The sequence below is a fragment of the Mus pahari genome, chromosome 9 (genome assembly GCF_900095145.1).
Source record: "Mus pahari chromosome 9, PAHARI_EIJ_v1.1, whole genome shotgun sequence".
Lineage (NCBI taxonomy): Eukaryota > Metazoa > Chordata > Mammalia > Rodentia > Muridae > Mus > Mus pahari.
This window is the reverse complement of record NC_034598.1, coordinates 829,546-857,223: the sequence shown is the minus strand read 5'-3', so window position 1 is coordinate 857,223 and position 27,678 is coordinate 829,546. Positions and strand designations below refer to the sequence as shown.

At 39.6% G+C, this 27,678-nt stretch overlaps 1 protein-coding gene across 1 annotated transcript in view; it reads left to right on the top strand.

Moving 5' to 3' along the window:
* Positions 1 to 27,678, top strand: part of Nt5dc1 (5'-nucleotidase domain containing 1) — a 110,917-nt gene that overhangs the window by 63,767 nt on the left and 19,472 nt on the right. Inside the window, exon 6 of the mRNA XM_021204761.1 lies at positions 26,057 to 26,231. Within this exon, the coding sequence (XP_021060420.1) occupies positions 26,173 to 26,231 (59 nt within the window). The 5' untranslated portion in view covers positions 26,057 to 26,172. The remainder of the gene's footprint in view (positions 1 to 26,056; positions 26,232 to 27,678) is intronic.

Sequence of the window (27,678 nt, the reverse complement as noted above, 5' to 3'; positions counted from 1 at the left end):
ATATATTCACTCCATTTCACACACCTGACATTCTGCACACTTTTATCTGTCAACTGTGATTTGCCCCAATTTGGGAAACACCAGAATGATTCCTGAAAACAGTAATTTACTAATTAACTCATGTGTAATATAGTCTGTATATTAGGTTTTTTAAAAGACACTGTGAGGGCTGGAGAAATGGCTCAGCAGTTAAGAGCAACGACTGCTCTTTCAGAGGTCCTGAGTTCAATTCCCAGCAACCACATGGAGGCTCACAACCATCTGTAATGGGATCTGATACCCTCTTCTGATGTGTCTGAAGACAGCTACAGTGCAGTCACATTCATAAAATAAATAAATAAATATTTTTTAAAAAAAGACACTGTGAGAGAAATGGTTTGAAGATGTACAAGAGGGCACAGAAAGGTGTATAAAAAGAGAGTGTACAAATTCTACCCATTAAATCCATTTCCAAACCAGTAGCTATATCCTCATCCTACTGAGGCCTGCGGCCACTTATATTATTTGAGAAGTGAGCTTCCTGGTCTCATTGGCTCTCTTCTAGTGTGCTTCTGTGGTCCTAATACACTTGTCTTCTTGCTGTCAGCTCACAAAATAGTAGGATGTATGAATTTAGTAAATTTGCTAGTTTGGTGGAGTGGGGGTCTCTCTAATAACAAACAGTAACCCCAGAATAGTTACACTCTCATTATACAGTGTGAGATTACTTTCAACTAATCATTTTAGGTTAACTCAAAACTATAATCTTTTTTCCAACTTTACTTTAGGATACTGACATTTTTGTAAACAAGTTTTGTTGTTGTTGTTGTTGTTGTTTAATAAAAGGATATTGTGAAAGCCATAATTACTAACAGAAATCACTTCCCTTCCAGAGGCAACCTTAGTGGAGAGTTAACAGTACAATCTTGGTTTTGTTTGTTTGCCATATTTAATTTTAGAAAGCTTATAAGAATTTTGTGTGTGTGTGTGTGTGTGTGTGTGTGTGTGTGTGTGTGTGTGTGATATTAATGTCTCTATTTCATTGAAATGAGACTGGTGCACATACATGCAGACTATAAAATGTGAAACTTCTATTTCTAGTGCAGCTTCTGTTACAGTGTGGGGACTGGTTTGGACATTGTCTTAGTTTGCTCTCTATTGCTATGATTAAAAAAAATATATATGTGAACAAAGAAACTTTAGAAGAAAAGGATTTATTCTGGCTTATAGTTAACAGTCCATCATGGAAGGAAATCAGGGCAGAGACTAGCCCTCAGAGGAACATCCCTGATTTGCTCAATCTGCTTGCTTCTTGTACACCCAGGACCACCTACCTAGTAGTGACATGGCACAAGATAGGCTGGACCCTCACACATCTATCATTAATCAAGAAAATACCCCAAAGACTAGACTTGCCTACAGGCAAATCTGATGAAGTCGTTGTCTTGGTTGGACATGACCTTGGCTTATGTCAAGCTGCCAGAAAAAGAAAAGAAAAACAACCCCAAACCAGCACAGGCCCAAACACTCAGCTCTGTCTCACAGGATTGAGTTCGCCCTTAAGATTATAACAATGTAAGTCCTTCTAAAGGCCACTTTCCACTTCAACCAGATTTTAGTGCAGATAATGAAGCTCAGTTGTCTTCCTTTGCTAGTTTTCTTGACTGTGTGTCACATTCCTGGCATACTTTCTCAATTAATTGTGTATTCATTCATGCATATTATAGAATGTATGCAAAGACAGGTGCTTCTGTAAGATCTAGACTTTATTGGTTTTGGATTGGGAGCTCACTGCCCTAAATGTTATAAATGGCTTCCATCTGTTTCATTCCTGAGTGGGTCGGACAGTGGTCATAAGTGTTTCCTTTCTAGTCATGTGAATTTTCTGCTCAAATGTGAACTCCACAGCTAAATTTAAAGTACTGTGAACATAAATAGCTCATGTTGTGAGACATGTTCCCATCCTGACACTAAGGTTGGCCTGCAACACACTATCCAAACTGACCTCCAGATCACAGCAATCCTCCTGCCTCAGCCTGAGTGCTGGAATTACAAGTGTGAGGCAGTGATAAAGTATATTTGTGAGTTAATTAGCTTCTCTGTTTTTGGTTTCTCCATGTTATTCTACAGCCACTAATGCCCTAAATCTCATGATTCTCCCACCTTCAGCTCCCAAGTCCTGAGCTAATAAGTGTGTCCTGCCAGAGTCATCCATGGTTAGCCTCATAAACTGTCTCTGATTCATCTTTAAACTGTCAGAATGCTTGAAATTTTTTTAGGGGTGTGTATGTGTGTGTTGTGTCTGTCTGCCTATATGTGTCTGTGTGTGTGTCTGTGTGTCTGTCTCAGTAAGTGTGTCTATGTCTGTCTCAGTATGTGTGTGTCTGTGTCTCGGTGTCTCTGTATGTGTGTGTGTGTCTGTGTTTCTCTCTGTGTGTGTCTGAGTGTCTCTGTATGTGTGTGTCTCTGTGTGTGTCTGTGTCTGTGTCTGTGTTTCTCTCTGTGTGTGTCTGAGTGTCTCTGTATGTGTATGTCCCAGTGTATATCCGTAAGTGTCTGTGCATCTCTGTATATAATGTGTATGTCTGTGTGTGTATGTCTGTGTGTGTCTGTGTGTCTCTTTATGTGTGTGTATGTCCCTACGTGTATGTCCATGTATGTGTGTATGTGAAACATGCTCCCATGCAGCTTCTTGCAGTGCTCTATCCAGACATACCTTTCCTAAAGAACCCAGAGCCTACGCTTCTGAGGCTCCTGAGTTCTCCTTTCATGACCAGTTTCATCTACTTTTGAAACACATTTAGGAAGCCTATGCTTCCCAGTACCCCTAAACTTCTTGGCTAAAGTTTATTCAGAATTTTATAGAAATAAAAGCTGTGATAAATAATTTGAGCCCAATTAAAATCAAGTAGAAGCTAAAATTTAAGTACCATTTGTAGTGGAATCACAAAATATCAAGTAGCTAAGGACATTTAATTTTAAGTGTGTGAGTGTGTGTGTGTGTGTGTGTGTGTGTATGTGTGTAAAGTACAAAATATTGAGAGAAACTGGGAAAGGACATAAATACATGAGCAGGTCTGTCATTTTCATAGAATAGAAAGCTTAATGTTTAGTGCTATCTTCTCTTCAAAATAATTACATGTGTTCAGCACACCTTTACTCAAAGGTTTAACAGATTTCTTTATAGAACTAAAGCTGATGCCAAAACATGGAGAGACATGAAGAGCCAGATACTTCTGAAGAGAAGGCGAGTTAATGAGCCTGTTCTTCAAGGTGAGAAACTCTGTTAGTTACAGTGATTAAGACAAGGAGAATTTGACAGAGTGGTAGGCAAGGGACCCAGAGAAAGCTTGCTGTAACCTGTGAGGTCCAGGCTAGAGGCATAGGCCAGAGTGACATCACAGATCAGTGAGCAGGCGGCTTTGTAAACTGTGCCTGGAGAGTTCAATATGTACACAATAACTTTAAAACTTCATCCCTATTCTATATACCAAAAAGAAAACATCCTCAGAATATAGGCTTAAGCATGGAGACAACTCCATAAAGCTGAGAAGAAAAGCGAATGTAACAGTTGAAGGTAGTAAATGCTTTTCTTTTCTTTAGTGCCAAAGAGTATTGATCTTTAAGGAAAAGTGGACAAATTGAGAAACAGTGAAACTCAGTTTCTCTATTTGGAAAAAAAATAAATAGATGGATGATAGATAGATGTAGATAAATATAGATAATGGAAGGATAGATTTAGATAGATAGGTAGATAGATAGATAGATAGATAGATAGATAGATAGATAGATAGATAGATAGATAGATAGATAGATAGATAGGCGGGCAGGCAGGCAGACTTAACTGACTAATTGACTGACTGATTGACTGTAGGATAGGGAAGGAAATCTGTAAGTCAGTCAGACAGGCATGAAAGGCAAGTCTGCATGTGTTTATGCTCCTGAAAAGTAAAGAAACAGTTCATTAACATCTCATTTGTTCACAATACCTCACAGAGCCCAGTGCATTGTCTGTTGAGCATATGGAGCAAAGGAAACCTTTGAACTGCCAGAGGAGTATAAATTGGTGGATTTTAAAGTACAATGTCTATGTATATAGTTGTGATAGATAAATAAAGCACAAAACTTCTTTGACAGATTAGAATAACATTAATATAATTAGTACCGATTCTGCAAATCCTGGAAGTTGTGACTTTGCATATTCTCAATTACAGTAGTCTTAGTAATTTTGCCCATCATTACAAGTGTGTGTGTGCTGTGCTGTGTACTTATTCTTGTATGTATATGCATGTAGAGGTCAGAGGTGGTCTTACAGAATCATTCTCCACTCCCTGTGTTTTAGATAGGGGTTCTCACTGAACCTGGAGTTTAATGATTTGGCTGGGCTGCCCAACCAATGAACTTCAGTAATCCACTGTCTCCACCTGTTCCAATCTACCCTACCCCATCAACTAGTGTTAGGGTCACCCATGTGCCACCATGTGCATTGGTCTTGGGGATTCAAACTCAGGTCCTTATGAACAGTTCTAGTCAGGACTTTCCCTGCTGATCTGTGTCCCCAGCCTGACTACAAGTGCTGTTCCAAGTGCATGGTGAAACAAGGTATAGACCAGGGGCAATGCAGGAGACATTTCCCCTTTGAACTTTGGACAGTTTTTAAAAATCACCATTCTTGAGAAATACCTTACGTGAGAATATTCTTGTAACAGCTTTCCCTGTTAGTTTGAACTTTTTACTCTTACTGTTAGAATTGTGCAATTTGTGTGGGTGTAACTATGTCCCTCATGTTGACTGTTAGTGAGCTCAGCGTCCAGGTTGTGAGGCGCATGGCGTCATATAAGCTTGAGTTTTGCTTTTTCCGTTTCTTAGCAATGTTTCATGCTGATTTCTTCAGCATTTCATGCTGATGTTCTTTGTGCACTTTTCTCTTATTTCTAAGCATCCTGTGCCTATAACTGAGATCTTTGTGCATGACAGAGAAATTAACAGTCACAAGTAGGAGTTCTGTCTGACACTGAAGTTCTTGCTGCTGAAGTAAAGTTCAGATGTTTCAGCCAAAGGTGCAGGCTGGTTTTCTCCCTATAAAAGGCTGTCACCTATCAGAGGAAGATAATATTTAGAGCTGGCTATGGTAGGATGTTCTGCAGGTGAAGAAAATGATTTTAATAGAACTGTGTTCTCAGCAGGAGATGGGTATAGGGTTAGATGGGGTCTTGAGTCCACTCCACCACAGGACTCCAGGGGAGGCAGGATGTGGGAGTTTTGACGGCGCTTATCCCACGCCTGTGCTGGGCTGGTGTAGGGTATTGGAAGCTGCTGGACACCACTCGGGGGGTTGGGGAGCACAGTCTGAGGTCCCAGCGACAGCTGGAACTGGCTAGTGGGGTACCTGGGCCTACAAAGAGGCATGAAACATTGCTAAGAAACGGAAAAAGCAAAACTCAAGCCTGTATGACGCCATGCGCCTCACAACCTGGACGCTGAGCTCACTAACAGTCAACATGAGGGACATAGTTACACCCACACCAATTGCACAATTCTAACAGTAAGAGTAAAAAGTTCAAGTCTGGTTCTCAGGCTCTTGGACACCCAGGCACCACTGGGAGCCAAGGAAGAGCTGAGAATGGAGTGGGGGCCCATGGGCTGGATCTGGCCTGGGGCCGAAGAGAAGAGAGGGGAGCTCCAGCTGGGTCTCATGGGGATAGTCCTTGGCTTAATGGAGGGTGGCTGACTTGGCTTGATGGTCGTGGCTGGGGGCACAGAGAGGTCTTGTACAAGAGATTAGACACAGCTCTATAGGTGAAGGCCTTCTCTATGGCAACTCACTGTAGATCCTAGTGAAAAGAGACAGTCCATGGTTTTAAGGCGTTTATTGCCATGGTGGAAAGTGGTTAAGTAAAACCATACCCCAGTTCTCAGTGTGGGCCTTGAGGTTAAATACCTTTTGGAAAGGGGAGTCTGGAAAGGGGAGTTTATTGCCTAGCATTCCAGGCCTTTTGGTACCTCAGTTAATGGAGATCTGTCATGGCCTCTACCTGTGTAGGGGCTTGGGGCGTTGCCCTTACATGACTAATGGCCACAAATCTGTGAGGAAGGCTGTGGCCTCATGTTAGGAGCCTGGTGTCTGGGAACCAGGCAAAAATGCCTGCCGTCCCTTCAGGGTCACTGGGTTTTCTAACCTTAGCTCAACCTGGAACAAGGCTGCCTTTTAAGGTCCTACAGATGGGTAAAAAAAATCCATTCAAAGGCAGAAGGAAGGGAACATGAAAGAATACTTAGGTAAGTGCAGAATGCTCATTAGCATCTGTCAGAGGAAATACAGCACATTCTTATTGTGTGCTGTACAGAACATGTGCATTTGCCCTTCAGGGAATTTTAAAATTGATTCAATGAGTAACAAAATGTATGTTATTTCTCAGCAGCTGTTAGGTGGTAGTCTACTACCATGCAGTAGTAGAATGGGAACTTCATGGGCTATGTTGAGATAAGAATAGACAGTTTCCTCCTCTGAATTAGCCGCACGACTCTATTCAGCTGTAGCATGAATATAGCAGTATCTCTCAGAGAGGTCATGGTGTGTATTAAATGACACATATGTATGAAATGTGAAATGCATTTAGCATATGTTCATTTCCCTCTTTTCCAGTCTGCACATTTTTCTACATTGGGAAGCCAATATTCCCTGAACTAGAATAGTACTTTTTAAATTATCTGCCTAATTTTTATTTTATGATGTTGTGAAATTCTGTCTTTTCCCTTGAAAGGCAAGACAATTTTCACAAGATAGAAGGAGCTAAGTTTTTGTTAATCCTTATTTTGAAATAAATAGGTTTGTTACTCAATGTGGAAGCTGAGGGAAGCTGGGAAACATCACCAAGGGAGTGGGATGTGAGGAAGACAGACAGGGGGATGAAGAAGGACTTGGTGAGGAAGACAGACAGTGAGATGAAGGACTTGGTGAAGAAGACATTGGGATGAAGGACTTGGTGAAGAAGACAGTGGGATGAAGGACTTGGTGAGGAAGACAGTGGGATGAAGGATTTGGTGAGGAAGACAGTGGGATGAAGGACTTGGCGAGGAAGACAGTGGGATGAAGGAATTGGTGAGGAAGACAGATAGGGGGATGAAGGACTTGGCGAGGAAGACAGTGGGATAAAGGAATTAGTGAGGAAGACAGTGGGATGAAGGACTTGGTGAAGAAGACAGACAGTGGGATGAAGGACTTAGTGAGGAAGGCAGTGGGATGAAGGAATTGGTGAGGAAGACAGACGGGGATGAAGGAATTGGTGAGGAAGACAGTGGGATGAAGGACTTGGTGATAGCTGCAATCATAAGAAAGCAAAACACCACAACTATCTATAGCTAAACTTGTTGGCAGGCATCAAAACGATAATGCTTGTAGGGTAATCCCCTCCTCCATAGGAGAAGGGCCTCTACTCTCACCCGGCTCTGTTTTGCTGGGACTTGAGTAAAATCAAACAGGAAAGACTTTAAATCTGCAAAGCTACCAAAAAATTTAGTGTTATCTAGACTCATGACAGCCGAACTGCCAGAACTGTGTGGTATATCAAAGGGCTAGGAAGATCGTTTGCCTGAGGAGTAAGTGGCAGGCCTGATAGATTTTTAGAAACTTGGTACCTATGAGACAAGCTCTAGATTCCACTGAGACTGATCCTGAGTGGCTTTTATGTATGGTCCTCTTGACTGGATTTGTATAGAAAAATAGAGGGAAATCCTTGAATTCCATCACTGGAAGGGCTTAAAATTACCTCCAGATCTCTATTTCAGTAAAGAAACTGAAGTCCACATGCCAAAGTTATCCCCAAAGTTGCATGAATGTTAGAGTTTATCTTGGTGCTAATAGATACAAGAATGATTGCCTCAGACTGGACTCAGTCGGTCCCTCAACCCACAGGAGAACCAGGGTTCTGGTACTCAGGTGGGCAAGGAGTTGGCAGGGTGACAAACAGACACGAACACCAGAGAAAGTGCTGTATATGAATGTAATTTCTCAAAGCTAGCATCAGACTTATATTACAGAAGAAAACAAAGAAGTTAGGTGACACACCAGCCAAGGTACATTGAAGTTATCTTATGCATTATGACACAAAACAGAGAAATGCATACATAAATGTATACATAAAGACCAGCAGGAACTAGGCAGTGGTTACAACTGAGATAAAAGGCAGCCCTTTCTAAAAGTCAGCCACTGGGGAGCCAAGTGAGGATTTCACATCCTAGTCACAATTTATGTTATTCCTCTGAGCCTTGTGAAAGCTTTCACCAGGGGGCTCTGCTCTTGCTTTTCGTGAATAATGCAATACTCTAGTTCCTCCTTAAACCACAACCCTCCTTATTCCTAGACCATTGTAAATTCCTGCATATGGGAGTGACTCGGCTATTATTCTAAGCTTACTTTGTTGAACTAGCCCTGAGAATTTTAGCTCTTATCCAGTAAAATACTGCAAGAAAGCATGCAAGACCCTCCACACTATTGCACGGACAAATCTGGTTATGGGACACCAGAGACTCTCCAGGAAACAAGTTTCCATGAAATGTTTTGCCTCAGGACTGAGGCCAAGCTTTTGGACTTGCCACGCAGACTTCACTGGAATCGGTATGGCAAATGATCAGTTGTCTTTGTTTAAGCATTTGAAAACAAGTAATATTTCAAAAGTTTGTTTTAATTATAACTCTCCCAGAATAATGAATTCTCTATCTTCATTAGACTAAGATGTATAATTGTAGTAAGTTTAGGATTTAGAGTTAATATAAAGTTAAAGGCAATTAAAATCCAGGCAAGGGGCTGAAGAAATGGCTCAGTGGTTCAGAGTACTGACTGCTCTTCTGAGGGTCCTGAGTTCAAATCCCAGCAACCACACAGTGGCTCCACAACCATCTGTAATGAGATCAGATGCCCTCTTCTGGTGTGTCTGAAATCAGCTACAGTGTACTTACATATAATAAATAAATAAATCTTTAAAAAACAAACAAACAAAAAAACAAAACAAAACAAAAAACCTCCAGGCAAAGTACGAAGCTAGACTGAGACCTCATGGCCCAGAAAACAAAACATGGCAGTTTGAGAAATCATGGATATTAAGAAAACTAATTCTGGGGCTGGAAAGATGTCTCAGTGTTTAAGAGCACTTGCTACTCTTCCAGGGAACCATGGTTTGATTCCCAGTGCCCACGTGGCAGCTCAAGACAGTGCATATCTTTCTAGGGAGCCTAACGCCTTCTTCTGTCATCTGGGGGCACATACATACATGCAGGTATACACAAATATTTTTTATAAGAAAACAGTATATTTGGCTTCATGTAGTAACATGCTGTTTTCCATAGCTAAGAGGTCCTAATAAGAACTAGGGAAGTTGTAAAAATGGATTCTTGAGTAAAATAATACAATTCTAGGACACTCTTACTTGTTAAAATGAAGAACAGTCACGTTGTCATAAACAATAGTTCAGTACAGGGATGCCACAGTAACCCAAATAGTCTTGTTTTGGACAAGATTTAAGTTTTTAGAAACAAGTTGAAGACAGAGTATATGAAGATTAGTTGAGACTTTATGGAGAAGTGAGTGTTCTCCCTAGAGAGAATTAGTGGGTGAATCACTAAAGGGTTAGGTTATCTTTTGAAGAGTTAAAATTCATGGAATTACAAATAGAGCTTGAAGTCTATTATTTAAAGTTAAGAGTGAACAGTAAAATAATAAACTTACAGCCGGGCATGGTGGCGCATGCCTTTAATCCCAGCACTCGGGAGGCAGAGGCAGGCGAATTTCTGAGTTCGAGGCCAGCCTGGTCTACAAAGTGAGTTCCAGGACAGCCAGGGCTATACACGGAAACCCTGTCTCGAAAAACCAAAAAAAATTAAAAATTAATAAAAAAATAAAAAAATAAAAAAAATAAAATAGAAAAATAAACTTATAGCTATAAACATGAAGAGAGGGTGAAAAACAAAGTATAACGGTGGATTATTACATTTTCATCTCTTGGTGGAAGTCAGTTGATTTTTTTCCATAGCATATGAACTAAGGAGTTTTAATGTTATTATATTATTTAGATTTGTGTGTGTCATGTTTAAAATAAATAAATGATTCAAAGGGCTAGAGCACTTGCTCCTCTGCAGAAGACCCAGCTCACGACTCCGGGGATCTAACACCCTCTCCTGGGCTTCCTAGACACCCATCATCTATGTGACACACACATATAAATGCAAGAAATCACTTACACACATTAAATAAAAGTAGTCTCTTAAAAAAAATAAAGTAAGTGATTCTGAATGTCCGTGTGGTGATCAATTCCAGTGAAGGGAAGAACCAAGATGGAAGTGGTCATTCTTCATTGTAGCATCTTTATAGTAATTATTGCTGTGCATACTTGACTTTGATGTAAGCATATTTTAGGTATTGATATCAAAAAGCCATCAACAGGTACTTATTGTCTTGATAACGTGCTGGTCAGGTGAGGTCTACTTGTCTCCACTAGGTCATCTTCGTATGAATCCAGTGGNTATACGGTTTTGTTTTAGGGATATTTCATTTTTTTTTTTTTTTTGTGGTTTTTTGAGACAAGGTTTCTCTGTATATTCCTGGCTGTCCTGGAACTCACTTTGTAGACCTGCTTGTGGACGTTGTACATCGTGGTGCGGAGCCTAGTGCGCACCACGATGTACAACGTCCACAAGCAGTGGCCTCGAACTCAGAAATCCTCCTGCCTCTGCCTCCCAAGTGCTGGGATTAAAGGCGTGCGCCACCACCGCCCGGCGGGATATTTCATTTTTTAATAACGGTTTTTAGCTGACATTCATGGAGACTGCTTGTGGACGTTGTACATCGTGGTGCGCACTAGGCTCCGCACCACGATGTACAACGTCCACAAGCAGAAGGTCTTATCTACGTGGGTTTGATTACAAAAACTAATAAAGTATTCTCTAAATAAAAAGATGAAAAGAGAGACATAACAACGAAATATATCTTCAATTAATTATTCTGTTTGAAAATATTAAAATCATGTTCTACAAACATCATAGAAATATTGATAATTTTTCTCATTGTGCTTGAAATTAGCATTTTCTTAATGTTTAACTTCAAAGAGTTTTTGCTATTTTGAAATTTTTAAAATATACTTATTGATAAATTAATTTCTCTCCTATAACTACTGATAATCTTTTTTAAGTAAACTTATAGTTAGACAATGTACACAGATATACAATGCATTTTAAATACTGTCTCACTATGTCAGGTGGTATCATATAAGGACTTTTGAATACATTTCTTTTTTTTTTTTTTTTTGNTTTTTTTAGAGACAGGGTTTCTCTGTATAGCCCTGGCTGTCCTGGAACTCACTTTGTAGACCAGGCTAGCCTCGAACTCAGAAATCCACCTGCCTCTGCCTCCCAAGTTGAATACATTTCTTATTGATTCATTTTTAATATTTTATGCTCTTTTACTATGCTTAATTCCCAAAGAATATTTTGTGTGTTTTGAAACAATTTACTACTCAACACTAGATATAGGATCTTCAGTTATGGATAGTATTAAATGTTCATTATGATATTTTTAGGACTGAAAGGATATAAATATAAAAGTTGAACAAATTTCTTATGTATTATTTGATTCTCAAAATACTCAATATTATTAATATGTTTGATGTATAAGATGCATTTAAGTAATAAAAAATTTAAGAAAAATTAAAATTGGTTCTTATTGACCCTTGACACAATTATTTTAAATCCACCTTGAAAACTAACCTGATAATGGTGTTTATCTTGTAGTTATGAAGATTCCATCAGACAACATGTAAAGGATTTAGCAGAGTTGGACACATAGAAGTACTAAGTAAGCCTTTGTCTTGTATTACTGACACTGATGTACAGCTGTGTGCTGGACATTGTGCTGCATTGAGTTCTCTGTATTCCCTAGTCAACTGCATCAGAAGCTCTACAAATAGATTCACCCCAGATAATACTGCTGCCTTTCAGTCTCTGAACTTTTTTATACAAGGCAATGACAGTTAACAGCTTTGCTCAGAGAATGGCCTTTATTAGCTTACTAGTACCAGGAGTGAACAAGCTTTTTCTAAAGCTTCCAAGAGAGATCCCAGTAAACAGAAGAGTTCCTTTCTCCTGTCTGACTTCTGGGTGGCCAATGACTACATCAATAAACAAGGATTTGGTCACTGACTTCCTCTCCAAATTGAGGTCATCAAGTAGTGAACAACAGTTTCTGGATAACATCCATCTCTTTAGTAAGGTTCACTCATTCACTGGCAGGTTTTCCAGACACCTTGTGTGCCTACTCATTCTCAAACCACAAAATGACAGCTGTCGAGCATGCTCAATCACTGATGGTGGATGCACAGGTATAGGTCCCTCCCCCTTGCAAGACCATTCACTGGAATTGTCCACACCTGAAGGAAGTTATCATGTTGCTCATGACCTGCTAGACTCAGGCAGATCATTTTAAAGAGCATTCTTCCTTCTGTCTGTCTAGTACATAAGAGCCCTCAGAGAGCCTCATCAACTAAGAACCACATAGTTTAACCTTAGTGGTTTCTTGTTTTCTGACAGACTAACTCCTGAAGTCATGCACAGAGACAGTCTTCTAGATTTGTTCTCAGTAAGCCAACAACTGGGGAATATTGAGGCAAGAATAAAAGTGGCATAAAATAGGTGAAATTTTTCTAGCAGTCATTCCTCTGGCTAACTTAACCACATAACATTTGGAACTAGATAATCCTTTGTAAGAAATGGTCTACACTTTGTAGGCTTAGCTCTGTTGTAAGTGATGTTCTGTATATTGTAGGACATTTAGCAGTAGGTTGGCTTCTGGCTTCCAGATGTCAGTAACAGTAACCTTACCCAACAAAAATGTCCCCAGGTATTACCAAATGTACCTTGAGGAGTAGGGGCTAGAAAGACAAACACCACCCACAATTGAGAAGTACTGCTGGAATATAACTAACAAGCCCTTTCCCTAGAAGACAAAACCTGCAGTTATCTTTGTATACAGACAAGAAAGCCAGCCTTGATCTAATCTAATCTAATCTCTACTTGATGTAGAGAAGGTAGTGTGGCTGCACCTAGAAAAGGTGCAGAGTTGAGGTTGGGAAGGTAAACGTGGCTGCTTGAGGTGCCGGTGTGAAGACAAAGCTGTCTTGAAACATTGAAATAGTTTCAGGGTTATAATTATCCCTTCTATTTTTTAAAAATGCTCTATTTCTGAACCAAATTATGTTGATTTATTTTTTGATCCAAATCACACTGTCATTGCATGCAGCCACAACTGGTCATTTTAGGAACCATAAACTGGAGTTAACTTACACCCAGGGGCAGGCTAGCCACACAGCTTCCTACCATGATGAAATGGTGCATATTTGTGCTGCCTAGTGTGGTAGCCATGAAACCACATGTGGTTCTCAAGCACTTGAAATATGGCTAAGCTGCTGCAGGAACTGACTTTCAATTTTCTTCTCTTTTACCTAATTTTAAGTAGACACCTTTGATGAATCGCCTGCCAGAACTCGGGCCTAGACGACTTAGGACTCTTCCATCATAATGCAGGTTCCTGTATGTTAGTTCTTTGCATAGTCGATACACGCCAGTCATCTTCTTAAAAAATGTTGGTTGGTTTGTTTTTTTTTTGAGACCCTATTGTTCATTCATTCATATATACATATTCATACATATATGTGTATGTGTGTGTGTGTGCGTGTGCGTGTGTATGTGTGTGTGTGTATGTGAGTGTGTGTGTGTATGTGTGTGTGTGTATGTGTGTGCGTGCGTGTGTGTGTGTGTGTGGTGTGGTGTGTGTGTGTGTGTGTGTGTGTGCGTGTGTATCACTTAGAGGAACAGAGTTTGGTTTAAACTTGATCCATTCCCATTTGAAGCTAAAAAGTCTTGATATCATAGCTAAGCAATGGAGTTTGTAAGATGATAATGAGGGAATATTGTCAGAATATGTGTCTGTGTATGAATTTATGTGAAATTGGGAAAGAATGTGTTTTTGAAAAGTGGTTGGCTGAACTTAGTTCTCAAACTCTTTTGGGGGGCAGGGGTGAGAGCTCATATGTTCTTAATTATACCTTCAAGAGTATGAAACTTTAGAAAATTATTATTGGCAAAAGGTTATTTCTTTAATTCTAAATACAAAGAACTGTTTTCTTTTACAGATACAAATCTGTTATCCAATGACTGCAGAGTTCAACGACACTTTAAGTCCAGGTTGATAGTTATTTACAGAGCCAGACAAAAATCCAGCCTTGTGATATTTCCATTAGGCTAAGAATGGAATTCTGAGATTATGGTCTGGGAAAGGGGAAGTGTGGTTTATGAATTCATAAACACTTCAAAGGTAAACATGCAACTCTTAAAACAATGACAGCTGTTTCCATGACTGTTAAATTAGATTAATAGATTCAGGAACTCTGTAGAAGAAGCCAGGAAGGGTAACGGTTATCAATGATTTACTCCCTTTATTGAGAACATCCTCCAGGACTGAGGACAGTGTAGTGGCTACAGGTACTACCCGGATAATATGGCACAGGAAAGGGAACCTGTGTGCTAAGGAACCTGTTTCTCTGAACATGACTTGTGCTTGTGTTGTCTTAACACATGCATGGTTGTCATTGTTTAATACACAACTTTCTTGCATAGATTATAAAATTCAAAAACACTTCTCAGGTTTGAAAACAGGAATGTTCATGTGTCTATATGAACAAATTAGCAGTCTTCCATGAATTATTTCTATTTTTTTAAGATTTTTTTTATTATCTATATGAGTACACTGTAGCTGTCTTCAGACACACAGTAGACGATTGCATCAGATCTCATTACAGATGGTTGTGAACTACCATGTGGTTGCTGGGAATTGAACTCAGGACCTCTGGAAGAGCAGTCAGTGCTCTTAACTACTGAGCCATCTGCACTTGTTAAACTCTGTTGGCAACAGTGGTATCTTCATTGTCCCCTGAAGTCCCCTCATGCTCCTTCCAGAGATTTTCCCAGGAGAGACATCTGACACCACAGGCTAATTTTACCTGTTTTTTGCGTCTACATGGGATTTCCTCAATATTATTTTTTCTGTATTTTTAATCCCAGTACAGCAGTCCGTCCACCCAGTAGACCAGTAGGATAACTGAGCTACTTCATGACCATCATTTGCATGTAGTTCTGTATATCTCCCTGTTGTTCTAGTCTCTACCTAAAAATGGAATTACTGCACCATACAGTCAGTTTGTGTGTGTGTGTGTGTGTGTGTGTGTGTGTGTGTGTGTGTGTACACGTGTGCTCTTGTGTATATGTTCATGGATCATAAACGAGAGGTAAAAATCTGTTGTTCAGTTTATGAATTGTACAGGAAAATAAATGAAGAAACCCTGGAGTATTTTTGGATGGGGAATTGGAAGGAGTCAACCTAGGGCAGGGTGTTCTTAGGAAGCTAGCCCTACTCAGCCACTGTTCTCCTGTGAACCCTTCTCTCCAGGTTCCAATGTTTCTATCTGAGGCCTGACAGACACTCCAAGCTGTGGTAAATGGTAAGGCAAAGAAAACTACTGGGTTTGTAAAGGAGAGAAGTGCTCACCCCATGCCCTACTATGTTCTGTACTCTGTGCTTCACATGTGGTCAGTGAAGAGTGGAAACTAGTTGCCCCTCTTATTTATATAGTGGATTACACTGATGGATTTCCATATATTGAACCATCCCTGCATCTCTGGGATGAATCCTATTTGATCATGATGGATGATTGTTTTGATGTGTGCATGGATTCGGTTTGCGAGGATTTTATTGAGTATTTTTGCATCAATATTCAGAAGGGAAATTGGTCTGAAGTTCTCTTTTTTTGTTGATTCTTTGTGTCGTTTAGGTATCACAGTAATTGTGGCTTCACAGAATTAATTGGGTAGAGAGTACCTTCTGTTTCTATTCTCTGGAATACTTTGAGGAGTATTGGAATTAGGTCCTCTTTGAAGGTCTGATAGAACTCTGCAGTAAACCCATCAGGTCCTGGGCTTTTTGTTTGTTTGTTTGTTTGGGAGACTATTAATGACTCTTTTTATTTCTCTAGGGGATATGGGACTATTTAGATCATTCATCCGATCCTGATTTAACTTTGGTACCTGGTATCTGTCTAGAAAATTGTCCATTTCATCCAGGTTTTCCAGTTGTGTTGAGTATAGGCTTTTGTAGTAGATTCTGATGTTTTGAATTTCCTCGTGTTCTGTTGTTATTTCTCCCTTTTCATTTCTGATTTTGTTAATTAGGATATTATTCCTGTGCCCTCTAGTTAGTCTGGCTAAGTGTTTATCTATCTTATTGATTGAACCAGTTCTTCATTTCGTTGATTCTTTGTGTAATTCTTTTTGTTTCTATTTGGTTGATTTCAGCCCTGACTTTGATTATTTCCTGCCATCTACTCCTCTTGGGTGTATTTGTTTATTTTTATTCTAGAGCTTTTAGGTGTGCTTTCAAGTTACTTGTGTATGCTCTCTCCAGATTCGTTTTGGAGGCACTCAGAGCTATGAGTTTTCCTCTTAGGACTGCTTTCATTGTTGCCACAGACTACCCCCTTTTTGGGTCTCCTATCTGCACGGAACGGGTCTCGGTTGCAGATGGGCAAAGGATTCGGAGAAATGACAAACAGATGACACGAGAGAGCGTGTAGAATCTGAGTGTAATTTTTCAAATCGAGCATCAAACTTTTTATACAGAAGAAAAAAACAAGAAAAGCTAAGCGGGACACATCCACCGAGTTACAGTGACACCAAACAAAAGGAATGTATACATCAAAAGATGGCGGGGACCAGGCAGGTGTTGTTTACCCATAAGAAGGGAGCCAGGAGTAAAGCTAGTCTGTTGTTAAACCCACCAATTCGGTAGGCCAATGTGTATTTGCCTTGTTTGGGTGAGACTCGGCTACTGCCCTAAATAACCACCCTGCAGACTAGCCCTGAGCTATCCTAGCTCTGTTCTTTGTAATGCCTAATTAGTTTCACGGTCTCTACTAGAAGTAAATTTGAATGTTAATGAATAAATAACCTTCTCACTGAATTCCTAGTGAATTCCAAGCTTGTAGGCTTCAAGGATTTTCGAGGACTGGTGGAGGCTCACCTATGATAAAATTCAATTTTTAAAGGCACTTATAATACTGAAAGAGAGCATACGCCATACTAACATGGGGATAGGGTTTGAGTATACAGGTTATGAGAATGCCAAGGTTCCAGGAGGCTGAATTTCCTTGAAACTCTTTGCCTCGTGAGTGCTTCCAGGCCTCTTGGCCTGTCAAGCAGACTTCACTGAAGTGGGCATGGCACATTGTGTTCCATAAGTTTGTATATGTTGTGGCTGCATTTTTCACTAAACTCTAAAATGTTTTTAATTTCTATCTTTATTTCTTCCTTAACCAAGTTATTGAGTAGCGTGTTCTTCAGTTTCCTCATCAACATTGGCTTTCTATTATTTATGTTGTTATTGAAGATCAGCCTTAGTCNGTGGTGATCTGATAAGATGCATGGGACAATTTCAATATTTTTGTATCTGTTGAGGCCTGTTTTGTGACCAGTTATATGGTCAATTTTGGAGAAGGTACCATGAGGTGCTGAGAAGAAGGTATATCCTTTTGTTTTAGGATAAAATATTCTCTAGATATCTGTTAAATCCATTTGTTTCATAACTTCTGTGAGTTTCACTGTGTCTCTGTTTAGTTTCTGTTTCTAGGATCTGTCCATTGATAAGAGCATGGTGTTGAAGTCTCCCACTATTATTGTATGTGGTGCTATGTGTGCTTTGAGCTTTAGTAAAGTTTCTTTGATGAATGTGTATGCCCTTGCATTTGGAGCATAGATGTTCAGAATTGAGAGTTCATCTTTGTAAATCTTACCTTTAATGAGTATGAAGTATCCCTCCTTATCTTTTTCGATAACTTCAGGTTGAAAGTTGATTTTATTTGATATTAGAATGGCTACTCCAGCTTGTTTCTTGGGACCATTTGCTTGGAAAACTGTTTTCCGGCCTTTTACTCAGAGGTAGTGTCTGTCTTTGTCACTGAGGTGGGTTTCCTGTATGCAGCAAAATGTTGGGTCCTATTTGTGTAGCCAGTCTGTTAGTCTATGTCTTTTTCCTGGGGAATTGAGTTCATTGATATTAAGAGATATTAAGGAAAATACATTGTTTCCTGTTATTTTTGTTGTTAGAATTGGAATTTTGTTCATGTGGCTATCTTCTTTTAGGTTTGTTGAAAGAGTACTTTCTTGCTTTTTCTAGAGCATAGTTTCCTTTCTTGTGTTGGAGTTTTCCCTTTATTATCCTTTGAAGGGCTGGATTTGTGGAAAGATTTTGTGTAAATTTGGTTTTGTCATTGAATACCTTGGTTTCTCCATCTATGGTAATTGAGAGTTTTGCTGGGTATAGTAGTCTGGGCTTGCATTTGTGCTTTCTTAGGATCTATATGATATCTGCCCAGGATCTTCAGGCTTTCTGATAAGTCTGCCTTTATATGTTACTTAATCTTTTTCCCTTACTGCTTTTAATATTCTTTCTTTGTTTTGTGCATTTGCTGTTTTGACTATTATGTGACAGGAGGAATTTGTTTTCTGGTCCAAACTATTTGGAGTTCTGCAGGCTTCTTGTATGTTCATTGGCAACTATTTCTTTAGGTTGAGGAAGTTTTCTTCTATAATTTTGATGAAGATATTTACTGGTCCTTTAGGTTGGAAATCTTCCTTTCATCTATACCTATTATTCTTAGGTTTGATCTTCTCATTGTGCCCTAGATTTCCTGGATATTTTGGGTTAGGATCTTTTTGTATTCCACATTTTCTTTGATTGTTGTGTCAATGTTTTCTATGGTATCTTCTGCACCTGAGATTCTCTCTTCTATCTCATGTGCTCTGTTTGTTATGCTTACATCTATAGCTCCTGACTTCTTTTCTATGTTTTCTATTCCCAAAGTTGTCTCCCTTTGTGATTTCTTTATTGTTTCTACTTCCATTTTTAGATCCTGGATGGTTTTGTTCAATTCTTTTACCTGTTTGGATGTGTTCTTCTGTATTTTTTTTTTTGAGGGAGTTATTTATGTCCCTTTTTTTTTCTATCTCAAATGATTTATTTACAAAATGAGAAAACCATCATTTTCTCCAAGTCATTTGTCAGAATCACATGAGTGTCATTGCTGAACCAGGGCAAAGTCTAATACATCAGCCACTTGATTTTCTAAGAACAGCACTCAGAGTCTCAAGTCGAGCCAAGAAGAAACTTGTGCAGTCAGTACGCAGCTTCAGGTAGCATCTAGAATTAAATGGTTGGTTTTGATCTCTCATCAGATTGTATCTTCCTAACATGAAAAGAGTTGTAGTTTGTCCAAAGCTGACTGTTGTCTTATAGTCCTCCATCATCATCATGAAAAGTGGCTTTAGATCCATATCTTGCTTTTCTGGTGTGATGGTGTATTCAGGACTTGCTATGGTGGGAGAGTTGGGTTCTGATAATGCCAAGTAACCTTGGTTTCTGTTGCTTTTTGTCTTATGCTTGCTTCCCACCATCTGATTATGTCAAGTGCTCCCTGCCCTCAATATATCTGATTGGAGCCTGTCCTTCCTGTAATCCCAGTTTAGTCAGAACTTCTCAGAGTCCAGTTTTCTTTGTGATCCTGTGATTCTCAGATCCTGTGATTCTAATATTCTGGGTGTGTCAGAGTTCTTGACGGTCAAGCTTCCTCTGAGGCCCTGAGATCCTGGTGTGACCAAGCTCCTGGGATCCTAAGATCATAAGATCCTGGGTGTGTTCAAGCACCTGGAAGTGGTACCTCCTCTGGGGACCATGGGACTGTCCGCTGAGTTCTAAACCAAGGTAGACCGGTGCTGACTGGAAGTAACCTGAGCCACTGATCAGGTGGGGTTCCTGTGTCTGTGCTCCAGCTGTCCCCAGGCACCCTGGTTCTGTTGGAACAGATGTTGTATTCCAGTCACCAGTGATCCTAAGATCCTGGGCCTGCTGGGGTGCCTGTGGAGTTGGTAGTCCTCTGGAGACCATGGGACTGCCCACCGAGTTCATGCCCAAGGGGTTTTATTTTTGTTTTTGTTTTTGTTTCATTTTGTTTTCTTAAGTCCTGAGCTTACATTGTCTTACTGTAGCTCTTGCTATTCCTTTATTACCAAAAACTGTAAGTGAACCTGTAGATATGTCACCCACAGAAGAAAATAAAGTGTATCAGAATTCTAAAGGCAGCAGCAAAAGCAGAATTAGACTTATCTTTTCTAAATTCCATAGATGTTTGAGAAAGTTGCAGAGTGACATGACTACTTCTGAACCATAGAATACAGCATTAAAAAGGTGAGGGCAGAGACAATTATACCCAATATTCTATACATGAGGCATATATATTACCTGTAAAAAAGCAGCTTATCATGAAACAATGTCATTTAAGTCAGTTTATTAATACTGAGATCAGTTAACTTATTAATAAGAAAATACATTTGTGAAGCCATTGAAGATGCTCAAGAGAAATAGGTAAAGTCCAGTCAGATAGTGGTTGGCTACTCCCATAACTTTTGTGCCACCATTGCACTAGCATATCTTGTAGGCAGGTCAGCATTATAGACTACAGAGTTTGAAGCTGGGCTAGTGTTTACCTTTCTCCTACAATACTGTGCAGAGTACTGTGAACAATTTCTCCATGTTCTCCAAGTGTGTCTCTTGTTATAAATTTCATCTGTAAAATGGTGTTGACTCATCTCTCACCAAATGACACTAACTGTGCTTACTTTAGTGTCCACTTAGCTGATCCATTTACTAAGAAGAGACTTTCATGTGCTGTCTGGGTTTATGCACGTTCTAATGTAGCAATTCTTAATATGTTGGATTAGACCAACTAAATCAGAAACTCTGACAGTGAACTTTCTAGAAGATTCTTACTTGCCTCTAATTTCAAGAACCAATAGGGGAGCAGGATGAGGTGGGAGAGGATAGGGGATTTTTGGAGAGGAAAATAGGAAAGGGGATAACATTTGAAATACAAATAAAGAAAATATCTAATAAAAAATGATTGGTTTGGGAAGGCAACTGTACTGTGGGCAGTGCCACCCTTAGACAGGTGATTCTGGAGGTATAAGGAAGGTGACAAATGACCTCAGAGAGTAAACCAGTGAACTGTGCTTTTCTTGTGTGACGTCTGTTCCAGTTCCTGCCTCTAGGTTCTTTCTTACATTGAGTTTCTGCAGTGACTTCCCTCTCTGGGAAGATGAGCTGCTGAAATAAACCCTTTCCTCTCCAAGTAACTGATAGTCATAATGTTTAATCAGGACAATGGAAAGAAAACTAAGACTGTAGCTTTGGAGTTGTAAAGGAAAGGAGGCTCTTTGGCTTATCAGCAATTCATAAGAGCCATAGGAATAATTTCTCTAAAGAAACCTTGTGACAGCCTTTTTCCCCCACATAAATTGGAACTACAGAGAGACTGTATAATATCCTTTGCTCTGTATAAAATACACAAAAGAAATTTGCTTCTTTCATTCTCCAGTAAATATCTCTGTCTTTCATAGACAAGTGTTTTTTTTTCCAGAAAATAATTCCTTGGATCATCTCCACAGCATATATATTTTAACAACCCACAGGTAAAGTACTTAGCGTTTTTCCAACATAGTGGTAGAGTTGGTAACTTCCATGTCCTCAGTTTTGTTCTGTGATGACAGCAGCCACAGACCTTAGTTGGAGGCTGCTGGTGGAGGTGTTGTCATCATCACAGGAACAATGGTGATAGCTGAGTGGTGTTTGTTGACCAGGGATGTTAGCAGTACTGATGTGGCATACATGTCTGTTGAGGTAAAGCAGTTTCAGTATTAAGTTGTACCGCTTTTCTCTGACCACGAGAGGTCTCCCAACCCTTCCAATCCCAGCAGGCCACTTCTCCACAGCAGACTGTTCCAGCATTCCACCCTGGCAGTTTTTTCCAGGATGCTATAGCAACCAAGTTTTTAAACATAAGACAGCTAAACTTTTATTCTTTCAAGTCAGCTTTTTGAAATTTTACTTTTCATTCCGTTTGCACACAGAAAATACCAGCTAAGAGGGGTGGTGGGAAAGTCTAGGAAATGAATTCCATAAAGTGGCAGTAAAGTAGAATTCCTTCAGTATGTAAGTGAAAAATGCAGATTTCTCTGCAAGATCAGAGCAAACAAGATTGTTGTTTTCTACCTCAGATCTGAATTTCCTGTCTTATCCAGTTACTGTTAACCTGTTGGTGTTGTATTAAGTATGATTTTATAAGGATGAGTACAGACCAGAACTTTAGATACAAATGACGTTGACAGCACATAGCAAATATAGGCATTATCCGTCATGCACAGTTCGGCAGCATGCTACAAGTCATGTTATTACTTTGAATATAAAGACATAATGTTCTTGTATTTTCTTCTATACTAAGCTGGCATTCATGTAGTGATTGTCAGCTTCATGCCAAGCAGAAAAATATATTTCATGCATTCAAAGTTTAGTCTCTTGGGGGAAATCATCGAACAGAAAGCTTACAATTCTGTAATTATCCTTTCAGTAAGAATATGTTTGGAGGACAGTAGAGAGGGCAAGGCAGATACAGGCTTTTGTCACTGATGCTAACAATCTGAGTTCATCCCTGGGACTCAAAGCTATGGAAGGAGAGCACTCCCGTATGTGGTCCTCTGACCTCCACATGTGTGCCATGATAAGGGTTAGGACACATAAACACACACACACACACACACACACACACACAGTAAACTAATGTAGAAATTTTAAAATCTGAATAATGTAGTTTAAGGGGTCTAGGAAAGTAGCTTGGTAAATCTTAGTCTTGCAAACATTAGGAACTGGGTTCAGTCCCCACACCTTAAACCCTACACACCATGGTACTGATAAGGTAGAGACAAGTGGCTCCCAGGGACTCACTGGCCACCAGCCTAGTCTACTTACAAGTCTCCAGGTCAGTGAATGTTGCTGAAAAATATATCTTCTGGCTTCCACATCCACATAGGCACACGGGTGCGCGCGCACATGCGCGCGCGCGCGCGCGCGCGCGCGCGCGCATACACCATTTAAGGTTGCAAGGTGTGTCAGTCCATGACCTTTTTTTGCACACACAACTTGAAATTTACCATTGACATCTGTTTAAACAGTGTTCTTTTTTAGTTTGTCCCGTTCAATGGCATATGAAAGGGTAACTCCAATACCAATGATCTTCCCTGATTAACTTGGGTTAGACCTACTAAAAGTTAGTAATAAGGTTTCCCTAGATGATGAATTTAAATTGTGCTATTTAAATGTATATGCTTTTTCTATACCTTGTAAATGTTAACACTAATTTTAATAGCAATCTGCGTGTTGATCGCTAGAGGGCAGTAGCCCAGAAAAAATATTTTCTGAACACAGAGAATATTGTAAATGTTTTTGGCATCATGTATAATAAATCTTTGTTTTCCAGCTGTAAAGTTTATTTGTTACAAAAGTTCATGCCACTCTTACATGTAAAAGCTTCTGAAATTACTTCAGTACTTGAGGCCAATACTTGTTCTTGGCCATTTGCATTTGATGTTTTTTTCTTAACAACCTTATATTATTTACAGAATCTTCTCTTCATTGAAGAACAGAAAATATGTTTTAATTTTAAGATTCATTGAGTAGCTTCTGAAATATTAGTGACCCAGAAAACTACATACATGTCATTGAGGGACCAAATACAAAGAGAACTATGCTAAAAAACAAAACAAAACAACAAAACAAAACAAAACCTTTGCCTTCACACTTGATGTTCTGATATCCGATTGGTTTTTCAATATAGCATATTCTGTCGTGTGCAGTGTTGTACTGTGGTTGCATGTCCTTGTGGTATATTGTTTTTTTGCATCAAGATGCTTAATGCTGCTCATAGAGGTATTCTTACTATATAGTCTACTACTAAAATGAATTTATTTCACAAGAAAATTTCATCTAGAGGTTTATTAACTAAGTGGATTGTCCTGAGACCCACTGATGTTATCAGGGTCCAGGTGTCCCTCATATTTCTCTTCTCAACCCTTGATTTGTTCTTTGTGTGAAAGGTACCAACTACAAATCTAAATAGAGTTTGTTGTCATGGCAAAGTTGAACAGAGAACCTTAATCCTGTTTTCAGTGGTTTCCAGGGTCCCTGACTCCTACTCTGCTTTCTTCAGCCTTCAGGGGCCACATGTGGCTCTCGAGCATCTATCTGATAAATGGAGGAAATTATCAGTGTGTGTGGACAGAGAGACCAGGATTCTACTGGGTATCCAAGGCCCCTGAAAGGAGAATGAAACTTCATGTGTATTGTATTATTCTCCAGCAAAGAAGAGGAAGGAAGTGGACATGGGCAGGCAGGAAGCAGTGTTTGCTGCTGTTTCAGGCTTCATTTTTGTTTGCTCCATGTAGAGACTCTTCTGACATGATGTCCTGATAGTCTTTAAAACTTAGTCGTCATAAATAAGTACACTGTTGCTGCCTTCAGACGTACCAGAAGAGGGCATCAGGACTCATCACGGGTAGTTGTGAGCCACCATGTGGTTGCTGAGATTTGAACTCAGGACCTTTGGAAGAGCAGTCACTGTTCTTCCCCACTGAGCCATCTCTCTAGCCCCAGCCTTCATAGTCTTAAAATGAAACTTTTCTTTTCCTGCTGTTTCATGTGCATCACTGGGCAGTTTCAGGAGTATCCCATATCTACAAAACCTCTTTGCACTGTTCTTCTCCTGGCATTAAAGAAGCTAAGAATTTAGCTTTCCTTCCACGATTATTAGTATCACTGTGCTTAGAAAAGTCTTTCTAAAATGTGCTACAAAACTGGTAGCCTTTCAACAAGATCTGCAGTTGCCTGATGCTAGGAGAGCCAGGGCCAGCAGCCCCACTTTAGCCATCCCTCAGTGCCTTCCAGTCTTCTCTGGTAGCTTTGCTCTGGCACCTCTCAGTAGCTGTCACCTAGCTATATAGGTTTGTATTTCATCTGATGTTCACTACTGTGCCTCTGAAGGACACAGGTGGCTGAATAGCTGCTTCATGACAAAGATGGGCTCCTGGAGCATATCTGAATGTTTGATTCTTATCTGTTCTCAGTAAGTATTTGTTAGGTATTTATTAATCAGCTTACTTAAAATTCAATGAGGTTTCCTGTTTTTCTTTCTTTCTTTCTTTCTTTTTTTTTTTTTTTTTCAAGACAGGGTTTCTCTGTGTAGCCCTGGCTGTCCTGGAACTCACTCTGTAGACCAGGCTGGCCTCGAACTCAGAAATCCGCCTGCCTCTGCCTCTCGAGTGCTGGGATTACAGGCGTGCACCACCACTGCCTGGCTTCTGTTTTTCACATGCTGATGATAGTGCACTATATTATTTTAATAGCATATCAATTCTTGTGAAAAGTATGATAAATTGTCATGACATTTCAAAAGTAAGCAACAAATATTTGCTAAAGATTTATATTTATTTTCCACTATTTGTATGCAGTGTGTCTGTGTGGGGTAACTGCCCCTTAGTGACAGTGCTAAGAACAGACGATGCTGGGCCTATGGGGGTGGACTTGGAGGCAGTTTATGAGCTACCTAAGGGGAACACAAGTCTTCCACAAGAACTAAGTTGTTACTCTGAACAACTTAGCCATCTCTGTAGTCCTAGAAATGCTATTTTAAAATAATGTTTATAAAAATGTTAAAAGTATTTTTAAAGTGTTTAGACCAGGTGTGGTAGTTCATGCCTTTAATCCCAGCACTGGAAGGCAGAGAGACAAGCAGTTCTAGCCAGTCTGGTTTATATAGCAAGTTCCATAATAGCTAGGACCCTGTCTTGAAAGAAAGAAAGAAAGAAAGAAAGAAAGAAAGAAAGAAAGAAAGAAAGAAAGAAAGAAAGAAAGAAAGAAAGGAAAAAAGGAGTTAGTATTAATAAAATGACTAGATTGTTTGAACCTAATCTTTATGCCTTTTGTTTTTCTTTGAAAGCTTTGCTTTCAAAGTTTAGCTTTGAAGATATGTATTTGTCTGAGATTAAACTAAGTTTTAAAACATTTTTATTAAAGATATTGCCTTTTATGTTTTTAATTTTTCAGAAAATTGTGGATTCTTCTTTCCAGAAATAAAAAGAAATCTAGGCAAATATGTACACCGCTGTCCTGAGTCTGTAAGAAAGTGGCTTCAACAGCTGAAGGATGCTGGGAAAATTACTATGTTGATAACTAGTTCTCACAGTGATTACTGTAAACTTCTTGGCAGTTACATCCTTGGGTAAGTGAGGAGCCATTCTTCATGAATGTCACTGTTCGGCGTTAGGTCATCACTGAGGACTGACTGAGAATATAGTCAGACAGAATGTAGGGTACAGTCCTGTATCCATTAGGTGACCACTGAGGACTGACTGAGAATATAGTCCTGATAGAATGTAGGGTACAGTCCTGTATCCATTAGGTAATCACTGAGGACTGACTACGAATATAGTCCTGACAGAATGTAGGGTACAGTCCTATATCCATTAGGTCATCACTGAGGACTGACTGAGAATATATTCCCGGACAGAATGTAGAATGCAGCCCTGTGTGCATTTCAATGCAGATGTGTGCCCTGTGCCATTTAGCAAAGCCAGAGGTGGGATTAACATAAAATCAAGGCAGTAGATTTTGAAAAGAGATAGACATGTTCAGGCCCTTCTTTACAATTTCCTGTGTGCCCTGGGCTACAGTTTATAACTTCTTTAAAGCCTTACTTTCATTCTCTTAAAACTACGACAACAATTCCTTGTGACTATGACGGAATGTTTAAATAAATAGTGCAGAGTACATGGTAGTCATACATAGTGCAAAGAATAGTATAAGCTTTAATGATTGTTTAATGACATAAGTTTTTATGTCCATCTTGGCAAAACCAGGGAAGGCCCACAGTCAAAGCAGGATTCCAAAGAGGGTTCTTAGATTTCTTCTAAAATTTCAAATCTCAGCAAACACAATTGCCTGAGTGTGAACCAGGCTGTAGCCCCTCAGCTTACCTCCATTAACAATCTTTAGCCCAAGGATTTCTATGTTCTTTAGCATGTGTGCTGATTTAGTTTGTTCTGTGGCATACTTAACCTGAGACTGGATTTTCTGCTTTCTAAAAAAATACATAGGCAGTTATCCTTAAGGTGAATTAAGGCCAGTGTCCAGCCACGTGGGGAAAGTAACTCTTCCTGAGACATTTGCACTCCTGGTGTAGAACCTTGCATCAGAACATACAGGGCTTTCAGTTCCCACCAGGATAACCAAAATCCTGCTTCTACTCTTGAGCTTTTCATTTACTAACACATTCTAGACCACTGTTTCTCTAGGGTCATGATGAGGCCTAGGGAGACTTTCATCAGATAGTCCTTAGCACATAGAACACACTGACATTATCATCTAAAAATAGTTACAGGACTATACTAGTTTTCAAAATAAAATACCTTCCTCATACTTTGAACACTCTGTCAATTGTCACTGGGATGAATACAATGCTGCTTTCTGTAGGGCCTGTATAGTATCAAATCTATTGAGTCTTCAGACTTGTATGTAATTCCTCAGATTTGAAACCATGGGCTATTTCCAGCTATTAGACTCTTGCTTACCACGGTGTTTTCAGGAGCGGGTGAGTTCTGAGTCTAGGTCAGTACAGCTTTTGTGTTCTCTCTCTCTCTCTCTCTCTCTCTCTCTCTCTCTCTCTCTCT